This window comes from Convolutriloba macropyga, chromosome 15, assembly GCF_964194025.1.
Source record: "Convolutriloba macropyga chromosome 15, txConMacr16.3, whole genome shotgun sequence".
Classification (NCBI taxonomy): domain Eukaryota; kingdom Metazoa; phylum Xenacoelomorpha; order Acoela; family Convolutidae; genus Convolutriloba; species Convolutriloba macropyga.
Window position 1 is genome coordinate 4,966,799 of NC_134482.1, and position 17,380 is coordinate 4,984,178.

General features: G+C 33.5%; 1 protein-coding gene across 1 annotated transcript; it reads left to right on the top strand.

Annotated features, from left to right (window-relative positions):
- The first annotated feature begins 1,520 nt into the window (after positions 1-1,520).
- Positions 1,521-16,063, top strand: LOC142354762 (uncharacterized). Its single transcript, XM_075407146.1, has 3 exons — positions 1,521-1,617; positions 12,538-12,623; positions 15,722-16,063. Exons 2-3 carry the CDS (start codon positions 12,587-12,589, stop codon positions 16,012-16,014), a joined length of 330 nt encoding a protein of 109 aa, XP_075263261.1. The 5' UTR covers positions 1,521-1,617; positions 12,538-12,586; the 3' UTR covers positions 16,015-16,063.
- The last annotated feature ends 1,317 nt before the right edge of the window (positions 16,064-17,380 follow it).

A 17,380-nucleotide genomic window follows, 5' to 3' on the forward strand; every position in this document is an offset into this window, starting at 1 on the left:
CCGTTTTTTGCTCATTTTGTAAATGCAGGTGAGTTAAATTGTTATTCTATATGAACTGTAATTATAAACTGCAAAAATCCTACACTGCTTATAACAATTTGTTTTGACAAATTTCCCGGGCCAAGGATTTTCCCCAAAAATAACGGGGAAAAGAGTGTAAAGAGTGTAGAAAAAAATGTTTTTACACCGTTAGTGCTACACTTAATAAGGGTGGAAAAAGTGTAATTTAAGAGTGTAAAAAAAGATTTAACGGTGGAATAACGGTGCAATTTCTTACTGTTACACTCTCTTTAATTATATCTTTAACTTAATTTTACACCCTTATTTTACACCATTAAATCTTTTTTTACACTCTTCCACTCTTTTTCTTATAATTACACTCTTGCATTACACTTTTTCCACCTTAAACAAATTAACATATCGGCATTTAATTCCACACAAACTCATAAATTACGTTACCACGGCAACAAAACGGGCTGATATAGACTTCTCAACTCCTCTTTTTCAAAAAGTTGTTAACAAAAGTTTTTCTTTACGTTCTACATTTTCTTCACCTAATTCGCTGAAGAGTGTAATAAAGAGTGGAATAAAGAGTGTAATTATAGTGTATTTTTAAAAGTGTAATAAGGGTGTACTAAAGGGTGGCGGTCAAGCAAGCCGATAGGCAAGCAAGCCGAATTTTGAAAAAGAGGTCACGTAAGCCGCAAAATTTTCGAATACCCGTAATTTAAGTTGCCCCTGGCGGGCCGGCGGGCGCGCTTCGCGCGCGTCGCGGCTTCGCCGCGATAACCCGCCCGCTATTTCCGGATTACATCCCACAGCGGATGAGAGGCATGGCCATGGACAGCGGTCTGCTGAGGCCCGTGCCCAATAGATCTCTGAAAATTGACGAATTTTTGTTTCTTTGGTGCATTGGAATACATTATGCACTATAATACTACGCGCAGTATTGATTGTAACGGCTAACAATGTATTATTTCTGATAAATTACATAACTATTACATTACTTTCGGCTTGCTTTTCTGTCGGCTTGCTTGCCTATCGGCTTACTTTGCGTTCGCCGTTCTAAAGAGTGTAAAGAGTGAACATAAAAGTGTAATTTTCTCAAAAATACACTCTTACACTCTTATCCCTGCTAATTAACAGGGGAATTGACTTTACACCCTTATTCTCGCTTAATAACGGTGGAATACGGGTGTACGCCTCGGCCCGGGTTTTGAGCAATTAATTTTCTCTTTTTTCAATAACGGACGAACTGGTCACCTAGTGATCTGAGTAGTTATCGGGACTAGTTCAGTTATCATAAACTTCTCAAACAGATTGAGAAAAATTAAGGTGATCATCGGTAAAAAAGAACCCATGTGAAAACATTCAAGGCCGATTCTTTCCAAGAAATCAAATGAACGAACGCAAAATGGTCAAATTTTTGTTATTATGCTCTGCCCTATACATATGTTTACCACAATGTTCAGAAACTGCTTTCATTTTTAAATAGAGCAAATGGCCCATTAGTTGTCCATTCGGGAGTGCGGCAGTTCCAGGGATCGACGACAGATGTTATCTATTTGTTCAGGAGAAATTGAAGTTCAAAGAAGCCATTGATTATTGCTCAACGGGGTAAAAAGTAAAATGATTTAACTTGTCTTGAGTGCTTCACACGACAACGGCGCCCAAAGCCAGCGCGACCGAAGCCAGCTCTACCTAGACCAATTTGGGTTGAGCGCAGCGGGCATAGTCTGGCATCACAGCTATGGTCCGAGAAAAATCATTAAGATTGCACCCAGTTTCAGCGCGAGTTCACTAGCTACATTGAGGAAATCTGAACCGCAGAAAACAGTCGAGTATTGGATAAAAAGGGCGAATCAACCACTAAGCGCTAACGCACATTTGTTGTTGATTCCCCACTTTTTCCACTAATACAGTAATACACATTCTCTATTCCCTTCATATGTTTTTTCAAAATATCGTTTTTTTTGTCTCATTTAGTGCAATCCACTGATATCGAGTTAAGCTGGTAATTATCCATTATCAGACGGGTAGTTTGGGTCATGTCCACACTGTTTTCAGTGGACGTATCCCAGATACTAGTGTAACTTGTGAGACCGTGTAAAAAGCTCGAAAAACCAAATTCTGAAAAAAATCGAACAAAAAGTACCGGCTTAACTCCGAAACAAAAAATACCGGCTCTCAATTTTTCAGTAAAGTAAGTTATTTGTGCTTATTTATCTTCCTTCTTTTTTCAAAATAAAACGCTCAACAGAGTTTCCACTGCGTTGACCTGGTGGAACTTTTTTCTCCTTCCCCGGTTTTATCCACTACTATAGTAAGTAATTGTTATTATAACTGTTGGGTGTAAAATTTATTTTATTTTTTAAAATATAAAATTAGCTTTTTATATATAAAAAAGTTATTTTTATCAAAAAATAGGTCTCCATTACTATCTAAAAACAAGTCTCTGATTCCATTTTTAAACACAACTACAGCGAGTAATTAGTAGTAGATACATTGAACACGGTTATCTAAAAAGTTTTCTGTTTCCATTTTTAACCTCTGATGGTAATAGTGAGACCGCATACTAAATATTTCATTATTGTTTCTTTTATAACTGAAAATAAAAAGTATATCCACATTAATTAATTATATCTTTAGCATGTCTCAATCTATATCTATAAAAATATATATACTCATTCTACACCTACCTTTACTAAATCTAAGGGACGATATATGTTTAGTTAGTTTACACTTTCTAAATGATATAAATAAATCAGGATTATTACAACGTTGACTCTTTCTACTGACTATCTCTATTTTTTACATTAATGGTGACGCAAGTCTGTTCTGCATATGACTGAAGGTATTCATTTCATAGGGGAAATAAAAAAAATTATTCTATCTTTCAATTGAAAGAAGGAGTTTATTAAACACGCAACTAAAAAAGAACATAAAGCAATCAGAACGCTATATAAATGATGAAGTCGAAGTTGGTCAGCAACGCTGCTTCGGAGATGATTAAGTCAAAATATATATCAATATCAGGGCTAAAATCATTGCTAAAGACTATACTATTACTAGAGATAAACTCAAAACTACTGCTAAAGTCTTTACAAAAGGTGATACTAATCTATAAACAAAGCTAACGTCTATGCAAAAATTAAATCGGCCCAACCGATTCCTGGATATGAATGTAAAGAATGTCACGAAGTACTAAAAGAACACTAATTACCCATCCATAGATTCAAAATAGAAAATATTTAGACAATACTGAGGACTATGATGTAAACTCTAGTCAAAATATGAGAGATTTTCATATTACTGATATGTATGAAAATTATAATTTTCTATAAGTGAAACTAATAAATGCACGATAGAAAAAGTTCAAAATTGTAACCATGTTAGACGTATTAGAATTTTCAAATACAAGATCACTAAAAAACCCAAAATCCAGTAAAAAACCCAGAGATAAACCCAAAACTCTGCTAAAGTCTTTAAAAAACTTGATACTAATCTATAAACCAAAGCTAACGTCTATCTAAAATTAAATAGGCCAAACCGGTTCCTGGATATGAATGTAAAGAATGTCATGAAGTACTAAAAAACTCTAACTACCCATACATAGAATCAAAATAGAAAATATCTAGACAATACTGAGGACTATGATGTAAATTCTAATCAAAATATGAGAGATTTTCATATTACTGATAAGTATGAAAATTATTTTTTTATATAGGTGAAACAATTGAATCCAAAATTCAAAAGTTAACCAATTTAGACGTATTAAAAGTTTTAATTACAAGATCATAGCAGAGTGAGAGCACACAAGAAGGAACCAAGGAAGAAATTCAGATCAGAAAATTATTTTTTAACACAGACTATATTTTTTTTATGTTTTTTATGAAATTGGCGCTAGATTATAAAGAGGAAAAATATGAGGGTAATGGTTATGACTTTGAGAATCTAAATCAGAACTAAAAATCAGTAATCATAGAAATAACTGTTTGCAACTGACTGTTAAGGCTTCATTATATCCAATTAAAGATGATGCAACATGTAAAACTAAATAGGCTACAACGTATTTGTACCACGACATCAAAATGTTGATGACTGCGTAAATGATAAGAATACATTAAGAAAATAATAATAATATATGGCTATTTACTCCTTGTAGAAACGGTAAAGTAGAATCGTTTAAACCAGCTTTTGATTTATTAGTTTGGGAAAATTACACTGAACTCGGTGAATATATAGAACCTTGTGCTGAAATCAAAACAATAGAACGATTAATAGAAAGACCAAAAAAAGTAGGCATAAATACTATTATTGTATTAGATGTACATATTGGTTTAATTCGCTAATAAAACATAATAATAATTCATGTAGCAACTCGTATAAACCAGAGCTTGTTTGTCCTAAGGAGAAGAAAGATACTTTTATTGATGAACATAAATGACCGTATAAAAACTGCTGACATAGAATATTCTGTTGTTGATGGTGCCTCGCATAGTAATAGGTACTTAAAAGCTGAACTCATAACAAAAAGGTGATATACTTGTTTATCAAAATTTTCGAATACTATTGTGGTCAATACTCTCTGAAGAGACTTAATAGTGATCTACTAACTATTGAAACTCGACCTAATTCCAAGTATAACTAGCGAATGATACTAGTGAAGAAGATAAAATATATCATGAGGCTAATAATACTTGCAATATATGTAAAAAAAAATTGTATAGAAAATAGAGAGTTCACGGTCATGAAACGGTCATGGCAAAAACAGAGGACCTGCTTGCGAAATATGTAATCTAAGTAAAAACAACAAAACTTCATTCCATTATAATCAATAGTGGTAGCGGTTATGATTTTAGTCTACTATATGGTGAACTCTTTAAATCAATCAACTATAAAAAAAAAGATAACATTTCATTAGCTGTTAGTAGTAGTCGTCTTAATATCTTAGACAGTTATATCTTCTTAGCTATGTCTCTAGATCAATGGCAAACATTTAAAGATATAAAACTAAAACGTCACATTCATATGAACATTTTAATCTAGATGATTATGATAGTTTCGCTACCTACTTCGGCAAAGCCGATAACGAAGAAGATATAGATAACCTAAAAAATAGGAGACTGCAAATATTCTCTATCTAACAGATTACCGACACCAGAAGAAGTAGATACGTTTAAAAATGAAAATGGACATAAGATTGGTAGAAAATTAACTGTAGAGTACATAGAAAAAGATGTGAACAAATTATAACAATGAACCTATCATGAACTAAGTATGAAAGAAGTTGGCCTCAATCAGTTACACTATGTAAGTCTCCCCGGATACAGTTATGATGGCTGGTTGATGAAAAGTGGTGTCACAATAGAGACGAACGCTAGATTATTTTATTGAAGCAAACAGAAGTAGTATATGTGTTATGATGGGTTATACTCTGGTCAACATTAGTAAAGATAACAGATCCATCAAGAAACCTGCTTCGAGGATATGTTACATAGATGTGAATAATCTATAGGATTGGGCAATGATGCAAGAGTTACCATGTAATTAATTTGAGTTTTCTATTACGTCTCTAGATGTTATAATAAACGCTGATGATGATAGTGGTTAAGGTTATTTTATAGCTTGCTATACTAAATAGAACGCTTTAAATTGAGGAAAAAAGAGCAAATAGCACTAATGCCGCGTGAAAAAAAGATGTAAGATAATGCACTGGGTAGAGAGAGAGAGAGGGAGTGTGTGTGTGTGTGTGTGTGAGAGAGAGAGAGAGAGAGAGAGAGAGAGAGAGAAAGGTAGAGCAAGATTAGAGAAACTAGTTTTGGACCCCCAAAAATTGAATATATGATTCATAATAGGATTTTATAGTTTTATGTTGAGATGGGGTTGAAATTAGCTAAAATACCTAGAGGAATCAAATCAAAGAAGATAATGGATGTAGAGGTTATATTCAAAACAATAAGAACAAGCAAGCAACAGCTAAAACTGAAACAGAAAATGATATAAGGAAAATATTGAATTTTTTCAATATTCAATATTCAATATTCAAATATTGAATTGAATATTCAATATTCAAATATTCAAATATTGAATTGAATATTGAATATTGAATCACATAGTAGAATGTGTATGAACCCTCCATACTTCATTGAACCAAAATTTTTACATGGTGAAAAATAGATAGTGAAAAGTTTGAGAATATAACTAGATATAATGATTATATTCAACTTGAATAAACAGAAAAACACGATTCACCGCTAAATGTAGGCGTCACTATGTTAGAATTAAGTAAATTATATATGTATGGAGAATTCTATAATATTCTAAAATCATCACTGAAAGATTTTTAACTACATTATATAGTTACGAACTTTTTTACTCTTTGTCTCCAAAGATAACTTCCGCTGATGACTTGCGTGCGCATGGATTTTATTAATTCAGATATACCCGTCAAAACTAATAAATAATGCCAAAGAGAAAGAATAGAGAATGGTAATAAGGCTGAACTTGAACAATATTATAAAGTACATGCTCTTTTGATGATACAAGATTCTATATTAATAAAAGTAAAAGTTCTCAAATGAGAACTAATATGTTTTCAAAAGAGATTTATTAATCTGAATTAATAATGCAACAACGGAACATTTATCACAATCAGAGATAGTTAGGCAGGGATCTCAAATTTGAGAACATTTGAGAGTTAACTTTTTATGATGATTGTAAACTACTTCTTGCTGCTATTAGTTCATATAATGATTTTTTATAGTTTTTGAAAACATAATAATATCCAGTGCACGATCCACGCGAGGCTTTCCAAGAACCTGGCAAAATCACGCAAGAACTTGCAAAGTCTTGCCAAGATCTCAGAAAAGTTTGATTGGAACTTGCACTTACGTGGAAACGCTCGCGTGGAAACATAAGATCCTATAAGTCTTCGCGTGTTTTTTTAAAAATCTTTAAAAAGGAGCCTCTGGCTGGCAAAAACATCTCTATGTCAAGAAAATAGGTAAACAATCGTTTCAAAAGCCAGAGAAAACGAAAATCTAATAAATACGATTTCCCAGGAAATGACGGGTTTAAGAATATTTGTGGAGATCCTCATCATTTAATGGAAAAAATTTGTTACGTTATCTGAGTCATAGAATTGACAACTCTCACTGTGGAAATCCTCCATTTTGGAATTCTTCTTTTATTTATCATTCTTGAAAACTATTCTTCTCAACACATTTTTAAAAAATGTAAGTTTTGGATGCGCGCCAAGGAGAAATTAAAGGCACCTATGTTGTTAGGTCAACTCGGGCGTCGTAGGTTACAAATATGATAGTCGCACATGAGCTCAAACATATTTTTTTTCAACCTTGAAGCACTTTTTTTCATCACCGTCAAACTAAAACTGTTTTCTATGAGTTAGCTTGGCACTGTTAATGCACTGTTTGGACAAATACAAGAGAAAACGAAATCTTGAGAAAACACGAAAAATCTTGTCAATTTCTTGGAAATGCTGTTATGGGTTAAATAATGTTTTTTTTTATTTCTTGATCTTTTGAGCATCCAACTGATACTGCTTTTTATGACTTGAACTGACTTTTTTGGTACAACAAATGGTCAAATAGAGGAAAAAAGTAATTTCTGAGAATTCACGCTAAATCTTGTCAGTATCCTGGCAATATCTTATGAGTGCTGCTATGGGCTCGAAAAAAAAATTCTTTTTCTAAGTTTCGACTGTGATCCAGGACAATCGGACCAAAACATTGTCTTTTTGAAAGGTTCTGTGATCTAATTGGAGCATTTGTAAAAAGTAATACTTGGAATACCGCGCAGATTCCTGCAAAGATTGTGGAAACCCTCGTGTGGTGCTTGAAGAATCCAACAATATGCGTGGACTTAGAAATGGTAACATGGAAATCCAAGATCTTGCGCGGACTTGGCGTGGATGTCGTGGGTTCAAACACTCGGTAGATGCTAATAGATAACTAGAAACACTGATAGAACTAAATGGAATATAAAAGGAACACAGAAGAAACAGGTTAGAAGAGAAACTAAGAAAACGAGCAAATTATGGTGAGTTAGAACTTTTATTTGATCCTCTCAAATAAAAAAATCCTAAGACAGAACAGAATTCATGCATAGCTAACCAAACATTACAAGGGCTACATGATGACACCAATACTAAAAAAACGTTAGAGTTTTCATCATTTCCACAAATGCATTAAAAGGTCGAGGAAATCTCAACTCTGTCACGGTTAAAGGCGAAACATTTACTGTGAACAACGATTTGAACTAAATTCTATCCCAACAGGAAAATTAACCAATGAACATCGGGAAATGGACACCTGGAAAATTAAACAGTTACAATTAACGCCATTTAATGCAAATGCGATCAATTTTCAAATAGATGGTAAACATGCAGCTGTATCAGGAAATGGTATGAAAACAAGAGATAAAATTTGTAATTTCTCAATAGATTTCACAATATTTGTCACAAAAAAGATGTAACTGAAAGCGACATAATAGGCGACAAAAAATAAAACTATTTCTAAGGGATATCGGTTACAAACAAAAAGACGATACTAAAGGAAAACGATCAAAACTTATTAGAAGATTGTGAATTAGTATTACATCATTAAGAAGAGTACTGCATCACTTACCAACGATGAAAATGTTATTATACTAATGAAGATGCTGGAGTCGAAGACAAAAGACTCTTAAAATTCAACTCCAGCAATTTTAGTAGGAAGATTTGAATTACTCATACTGAAAAAGAGGCAGGACATGATGGTTTATATGATGAAATATTGAAGATATCTGAAAAGCTACTTTATATGAGTTTTATTAGACTGGAGCAACAGGATAATTATATTTTAATTTTTGGTAAATGAGCAAAATTCTCGCAAAGCTGATTGTCAAAGCTTCAATTATGTATGAAACCATGACTGCGTCCATGAGTAAAGCTAAACAACAACAACAATCAGCTCCAGATTTATTTTGCCAACAGAAAAAAAAATTTAAATTTGATTATTTAATTGTCTTTTAGCAAATATATTAATAATTATAAATATATTATAACTGTTATAGAAATATTTACCAAATAAGCCTGGGCTAGACCTTTAAGGATTAAATCTGGTATAACTACAACTGATAATTCTACTTTTCATTCTACAAGAAAGCAGAAAACCAGAAGTGTTGTGAGTCTGTAGAGGTTGCAAGGACTATAGTAAAACATTTAATTCCTTGCTTGAAGAATTTGAAATAGAAAATTTTATAGAATGTTATTACAAATAAATAATAAACCCCTGTTAATAAATGGCGATGGCCATTGGATATTTATACTGAATAATGTTGTCGTAACATATAAAAATAACAAACTCTGTACTATTAAAAGGACACACGTTGATGCATCAAAAAACCCCATTATATACTACATTGTTTCTGAACAAAATAAAACTAAGTGTAAACCTGTCTACTATCAACTCAAAGCTGGTGATTGTGTTAGGAATGCTGATAAACGTACAAATTTCTCTATGCACATGATTATTATGCACAGAGGTAAATACTATGCACATGATTTTTGAAAATCTGATTTTGATTTTGAATCTAATTAGAAGGTTTCAGAATCAATAATTATATTTGGCAAAGTAATATGACAATAATAAGGACAAGAAACAGATTGAGTGAAAACAAGCGGCATCAACAAACATTCTATCAACAAGTCAGGCTCAAAAATTATTCATAGAAGATAATGACAATATTGATATGAAAGATTTCTATAAAATTAAGCATGTACAACCTCCCACAGAAGATGCTGTTAATAGGGAGTATTTGGATAATAACAGTTTATCCTCTTCTAAAAAGATAAAAACATAAGTGAATCAAGAGAATGTTAGTTTGATAAAATCACAACTTAAACCCTACAACTAAATAAAACACAAGTTAATGATGAACTAATTAATGAGTTCAATAAATCACCAATTGAGGCTACAAATACAATTACCTTTTCAATAAGCTCCATCAATCAAAATCAGCAAATATAATCAAATGAAACTAGAAATTGATAATAATAAGTTTAAGCAATTCATTACTAAAATACATATAGATGATATATTTACACACGGTCTAAGAAAGTTAAAAGAAGATAATAAATCCAACTGTGAATAGAACTCGTCCTTGGTTACCCGAGCTCTTGATGAGACAAAGCTAGCGTTTGCCCAGATCTGAAAAATAACGCCACAATGTATAATGGCAATATTATTAGAAAGCAAACTAGATGACAACAAAGAACAAGTAAGGCAGGAAATGCATTATGACTTCAATCAAGAAAGGACCATGAATGCAACTAGACCCAGTGCACCCTTACTTTATACTTACTTCTCTGCTGTTAACGAATAACACATAAATGAGAAAATATTCACTAAAAAATTTTCATAATAATAACAATATTATAAAAGATATTAGATTTTTTTAAAAAAATTGAGTAAAATAAAACACGTAATAAATTAACTGGGGTAACTGAAACAGCTTTATCTTCTACAGCAACAACAGCAACAACATCATCAATTGCATTATCTGTTATGGCAATAACTTATTCTACTAGCTTTTGCAACCGCTACTATATGTGGTTCATTATCAAAAACAATTAATTCTAAAATAAGAAATAAAATCATAAGTATTCACAGTTATATGTTTTAACAATAGAATTTGGCGATATGTTTACTCAGCTTTACTTAAAGTCGCCTGAAGATAATGAGAAAGATAATGATGAATATAATGAATTAATTAAAGTAGATGAAAATTTTAAGAGAAACGAGAAGCAAATTAAAATATATTTCTTAAAACTAAAGATAGTAATGTTTAGTATTAATAGTATAATTAGTTTAAAAAAATAAAAGTAAAAAAAAATGGTTTTAATCTGCGAAATTTCAGTTAAGGTCATAATCATAGAGTTAAATTTCATTGTTATAGACCATAGTCTAAAGTTAAGCTAAAACTTAAGTTAAGCTAAGACTAAAACTGGGGCCGAAGCTAAAGCTAAAGCTGAAGTTCAAGCTAAACTCAGGCCAGGAATAAAGTTGAAGCTAAAGGTGAAGTTAAACCAAAACCCAAAAATAAAGCTTAAGCTAAAGCTAAAGCTAAAGCTAAAGTTCAATAAATTTTCCTCTTTGTTCCTAAATATGAGCGCCTTTCTTTTTGTACTGCTTTCATATCTTCTTTAATTGTTGCAAATTTAATTAAATCAGGTGTAGCCGCTAAACCCGCTCTAGAGTTTTTGGTTGCAGCGGCACTTCCTATTTTACTTCCTATCCCCAAAGGTTTTACTAGATTATTAGCCATAGTTAAAGTTCAATATCGCTAATAAAAATTACTTACTGTAGTAGTGGATATAACCGGGGATGAAATATTACTTACTTACTGTAGTAGTGGATAAAATGGTGGAATCAAACACGCAAACTATATTCTGCTCCTGAGTTTTGTTTTTAAGGAAGTAAACTTCAGAGAATTTAAAAACACATAATAATTTTTTCAATAATTAAATTTTTAATGAGAATTTCAAAATATAGAATTATTTTTTTTCCAAAATATACTTCAATTGCCAATACCACCTGTATAGGTATTCAGTATAGATAGCATGATCGTTCCCCCTTACGCGACCCAAAATGGTTTGATCAGAGCTGGGTTCACTCGGCCAGTAAAACTTGGATTCTCCAGGCCCCGACTTTGTGAAATTTATAGTCAAACCAAAGTTAAATTTTGTTAGACATTGCTTGGAGAATAAGTTAAATCAAAACAATATGATTACCCGTACCGAACTCCAAATGTTAATCAGTACTGGGCAATTGTAAATATGCAAGTCTCCATTGTAATATAATTTGCTCGCTTTCTCGCTTGAAATTTGCTTCTTTCAAGCGTATTAGAACAGCGCAAAAAGTCATAATTTCAACAGTCACGGTGGCGCAGTAAGAAGGACAAAGACGTATGAAGATGGGGAGCGTGGGTTCGCTCCCCGTACGGATCTTTATTTTCGCACTTGTATTTAGACTTGCCAAGTCTGACAAGTCTTAAATGTGTTATGATCATAGCTCTGAATCAGTACTGATATCTAGACTTGAAATTAGACTCGCCCGGTAATGATATTTACTTGGCGTTAAGTACGGGTTCAAACTAAATGTTGTCAGAGGGGACCATTAAACTAAATGTTCGACCATAATTGTTTAAATTTTTAACCGCACTTGAAAATAACTTTATTTTCAAGTGTGGTTAAAAATTTAAAAATTTATGGTCGAGAATAGTTTAGTTTGATGGTCCCCAATGACAACACTTAATTTGAAATCATATTGTTTTGTTTTAGCGTATTTTCCAAGCTATGCCTAACAAAATTTCATTTGCCACAAGGAGCCACTTGAAAAGATTTATTCATACAGTCTTGTAGCGTTTTCCTAGTGCTCTAATTTCTAATTATTTAAATGTTTATATAAGAAATTAATGTGCAGATAAATGATTGCGAGATGAGAAAAAATTTTATTATCAATTATTGTGTTTCAGTTTACCTTTCAACTCGACGTCGCTGATTAGTCCAAAACCACGGGAATATATGAACCACGTCCAGAAATACTTACAAGTTCCTCATCGTATGTTTCTTTGGCATATTTTCTCTTCTATGTCCAGCTATTGGAGCCACAGTTTCTTCCCTAGTTTTAACTTAATGTCAAATTCGCAATTAATTATAAAGAAGTTTGCAAATTTTGTAAAATAATGCATTAATTTTTTCGAATATTTGCAAATAGGTCTGAATATTTGTGCCTCTTATATTGTTCGCAGTTGGCTTTGTGATTTCGCCACACAGATCGTTTACAAGGTGTGCTTTGAACATTTTTCAATTAAATTAAGCAATCTCTGAGAAAAGGTTAGGAAGATAACCCACATTGATAAATTAAGCAGAGCTCGACCGGAAAGATCTCGGCCCATCGTTTGCAAATTTTTGCAAACTTAACATTAATTTGCAAAATTTTGCAAATTTGACCTTGTGAAGGGATAATTTGCAAATTTTTACAAATTTGGCATTAGTTTTGAACTAGGGTTTTTAGAGTACGTGCGTAACTTATGATGGTGCAATGGCCGCTCTTACGAAAACGAATGAGATAGAACTGATGTACAATTTTTGGTTGAAAATACCTCAATCTCGTGCCCTGGTGTTACTCTTACACCCCTAGTCCAAAACTAAAGTCAAATTTGCATTGTTTTGCAATTATTTCAGGATTATTGTCACATTTGCAAGCTGACCTTAGGTTTTGACTAGGGATAATAACTCAAAGCAATATGGAATATGGTCAAAGCAAAGAAATGGTTACCTCTTTTTTTATAGAAATAACTGATCAAAGTCGGAAAAATAAAAGTTTGAGCAAAATCAGACTTGAAATGCTCTCACCCTTGTATTAATTAATATTGTGATATTCATATTTCGAAAACTATAGAACGTACACTTAAAGTTAGATTTCCGCTACACATCAAACGTTCTGACCTGAAATTTGTGAATTGGTATTGAATAATTTCTTTCAATTTGAATTGAATTGTGTATCGCTGCTTAAAAATTAATACTACCACGCTACTGTCACTTTGCAACCATCATATTGTGTTGATGATCATAAACCTACTCGCCGATCCTTCCTAAAGATATTATTGACTCATTCGCAGATTGGAAAAGCATTGCGTTAAGTGCAAAAAATATACGGCAAGGGGGAAAACTATTTAAACCTAAGTTAACCTGCGTCAATTAATCTGTAACTACACGTCAATCTTCAATTTGATACAAACTAAAAAATAGTAAATTTTTGTTACATTTAGGCGTTCGATTATGTTTTTAGAAGTTTGATTATTCTATTAAACAAATTCTTATTATTCGTACTTGAGACAAGAATATTAAAATGTTATATGATTACTTCTTATATGTGCCTACCCTGGCCTTGCCCAAACTGAGTTTCAGCGCTGTACCATTGTATTTCAATTTTAACCAGTACTGAACCAGACCAATGGCAGTATAAACACTTTTGCCAGTATGCCCAGAGTCGATTAAGAAAAATCCCAGTCTGTCTTTCTTCTTCACATTCTCATTTGTATTCATGGTCAACACTGCACAGAATGTTTCACATTTCTCTCATCCATCAGACTGTACCTACAAAGAACATAGCAAGTTTTAAAAATTTCGAATAACTGACATCATGCTTAAAACTTTTAATATGGCGATACCCTCAAAAGCTATTCTAGCTCCAAATATACCACATATTGATGCATTTACATCTTTGCAGTGGAGTCGGAGGCGGAGGCGGAGGTCGGAGGCGGAGGCCAGAGGCAAAGGTTGGAGGCGGAGGTCGGAGGTCGGAGGCGGAGATCGGAGGCGGGGGTCGGAGGCGGAGGTCGGAGGCGGATGTCGCAGGCGGAAGTCGGAGGCGGAGGTCGGAGGCGGATGTCGAAGGCGGAGGTCGATGTGCGAGTCAGAAAGTTGTGGTGTAGTAGTACTTGTGGCGGCGGTCGGAGGAGGAGGCATGCAGCCATGCAAATTTGTGGAGGTCGGAGGACGATGGAAAAGTGTGATTCATCATACATGGAAGCTCTGCAAAACTCAACACAAGCTGCGGAAGGTTAGCCGGAGTTCAACAGTGAAGAGTTCGATGGCGTAGACTGAAACTGAGAAGCAAAACTATTTAATTAATTCCTTATATCCTGTAGCTCCTTATTATTCATTTATACTAACTCCTTATTTATTTATCCAATATATTCATGAATTAACTTTTCTCTTAAACATATTTTGTACATCATAAAAGCATGATTTGCAGAGAGGCGTAACAAGCAGAGGGCATTTGCAGAGAGGCATTATTTGCAGAGAGGTATTATTTGCAGAGAGGCATAGCTAGCAGAGGGCATTTTGCAGAGAGGCATTATTTGCAGAGAGGTATTATTTGCAGAGAGGCATAACTAGCAGAGGGCATTTGCAGAGAGGCATTATTTGCAGAGAGGTATTATTTGCAGAGAGGCATAGCTAGCAGAGGGCATTTTGCAGAGAGGCATTTAATTGCAGCGCGCTAGAATGAGATGAAAGAGTGGCGGCGTCCTTCAAATAACGATTAGCGTGGGTGTTACGCATTCTGAGTAGCTTAAAGACAGACTTAATTACATGTATGCACATATTGAAAACAGGATGTTAATTAACATGCGCATGAATAAAAGTCATCGTGTACATATCAACTGCATAATTGATTGCTGAAAGCTACCCTTTTCATGGTATAAATTGCCATGATCTTGATACTGTCATGATAAAAATAAATCATGTTTTTTTCCTGATTGAACGCTGAATTTTAATTGATCCCGACTCCGGGTATTCGATATGTGGGCCCGTACCTAACTCTCAGCAGAATTCAGTACTGGAGTCAGTGTCTAATTCAGGTCACATTTCGCACTGAATTTGTCTGTTTCAGAGCTAATTTAGTAATTCATTCTGAATTATCTTCTGATTCAGAAGAAGGCAGAATACTTTCTCTGAATTTTGCTCTGATTCAGAGAAATTCAGAAATCAATTCACAGTTTGACTTCTGAAATCACTTCTGAAATCCTTCTGAATCAGTACTAAAACTTAAGACTTCTCTGAAAATTTTCTGAATCAGTACTGATTTTCACTGAACTTTAGGTACGGGGATCGTCGCCAATTTTAGGTATAAATAATGTTTCTTTTTAGATACATTATTCTGGGTGAGACTTGCAAAAATTGAAACCAGAAGTGGGAGTCAAATTTTGAGACCATATTACTGGGGTGATCCGGAGAACTTGGAGCCAGTTGATTACGACACAATTGAATGGGACACTTGGAGGGGCCAACCGCACGGGGATGAAGATGAGTTCTGCGGTTGCTCGGGAAAGGATCTCGGAGGATTAATGCATGACTGTTTCTGTGCCTACAGGTTTTCCTTTATCTGTGAAATTGCGGATCAGGAAAGAATATTCAATCTCAACGACAATCATTGTGCTTAAATCGACATTTCAATCTCTCTCTCTCTCTCTCTCTCTTTATCTATGTCTGTTCGGGGTTGAAACTCAAGAAAAGAAGGGAGGGACGTAACGGGCTTCTACCAGTACCAATTCTTCGAGTAAATTTACCCGTTTTTTAAACCAGATTTCACTTTTTCCTACGTTAATACATTGTGCGTTTCAAACATACTCACAAACTTCGCGGACGAAAAGGCAGCGCCTTATTTTTTTAAGAAAACGTTGAATGATTTCTTGCTCTCACAACAAGAAAAAATTCCTTTGAATAGTAACGAAGGAGCTTTTATAAGTTATTTTTATTTTTAGGAGGAAAACAATCGAAAAAAAATTTATAATGTGATTCTTTAAGAAATTTGTTGATGTTTATTATATTATTATTGTTTGTATGATTTGAAATATTTTTTGTTTCAGGTATATTTAACCTTATGGTTATAATTTTAATTTACTTATTGCAAAAAAATATGGAAATACCAGTCAGTGTTTCTCACTTTAAAACAGGAAGTTGACAAGTGAAAACTGCTTTTCTTGGCAAAATATGTGTGACGGAAGCGCATTCCGCAAACAAGTATGCGGCAGATTGATGGCAGTACAATCCCTCACTTTAGTAATCTGAAAACATTAAATCATAAAAGTTAGCCGCGAAAAGATTAAAAGATTAAAATTTTAAGAAATGCCCCAACAGCGGAACGTAAAAAAAATTCAGATTTACTTGATCCTATTTTTTATTTTAAGGCTCTTAATTGCTTTGTGAAAACCACTTTTACAAAACTCATGCGCTTTCCGCATTGAACGAAAGTCGTCACCTGAAAATGCCAGCCACTTTCGTTGGGAATAGATTTTTTTTCGGAACCGGTTGCCGCTCGCAATGGAGTCTAAAGAAAATTTGAAAACCGATATGTATTGTGAACAAAACGCCCTGATATAGGGGAAATAAACATTAATTTAAAATGAATCTGAAAGAACTAAAATAAATGACCATTTATGAAAAATCGTCAATGGTTTTTAAAAAAAAACTGCTGTAGTTTTGAGTACCTTTTAAAACCGGTTAAAATTTTCTACAGTGACAATAGTACAGGAGTACTACAGTGACAACAGTACAGGAGTGTACAAGACGTTAACGCGTTAAATAAAACAAAAGAAGGTCAATTGCTTTAAAATTAACGCTGCCATTCTGTTACTTCACGTGGTCAACAGAAACAATTAGAAAACTAGGGAAGCACTTACTTCTCTATGTTCTAAGTTTCCGATGATTCCGAAACAACTCCCTTTTTTTTTCAAACAACCCAGAGCTGAACAACTCTAAAATATTTCTGCTGAATTTCAAAGCCAAAAACTGAATTTTTATCTTTTC

What these genes read in the sequence shown, in the direction of transcription:
- LOC142354762 (XM_075407146.1), top strand. Translation starts at nt 12,587, where the DNA reads ATGAACCACGTCCAGAAATACTTACAAGTTCCTCATC. An exon ending in ATACTTACAAGTTCCTCATC is followed by an intron (nt 12,624 to 15,721) that starts GTATGTTTCTTT and finishes GTTTCTTTTTAG; the next exon opens with ATACATTATTCTGGGTGAGA.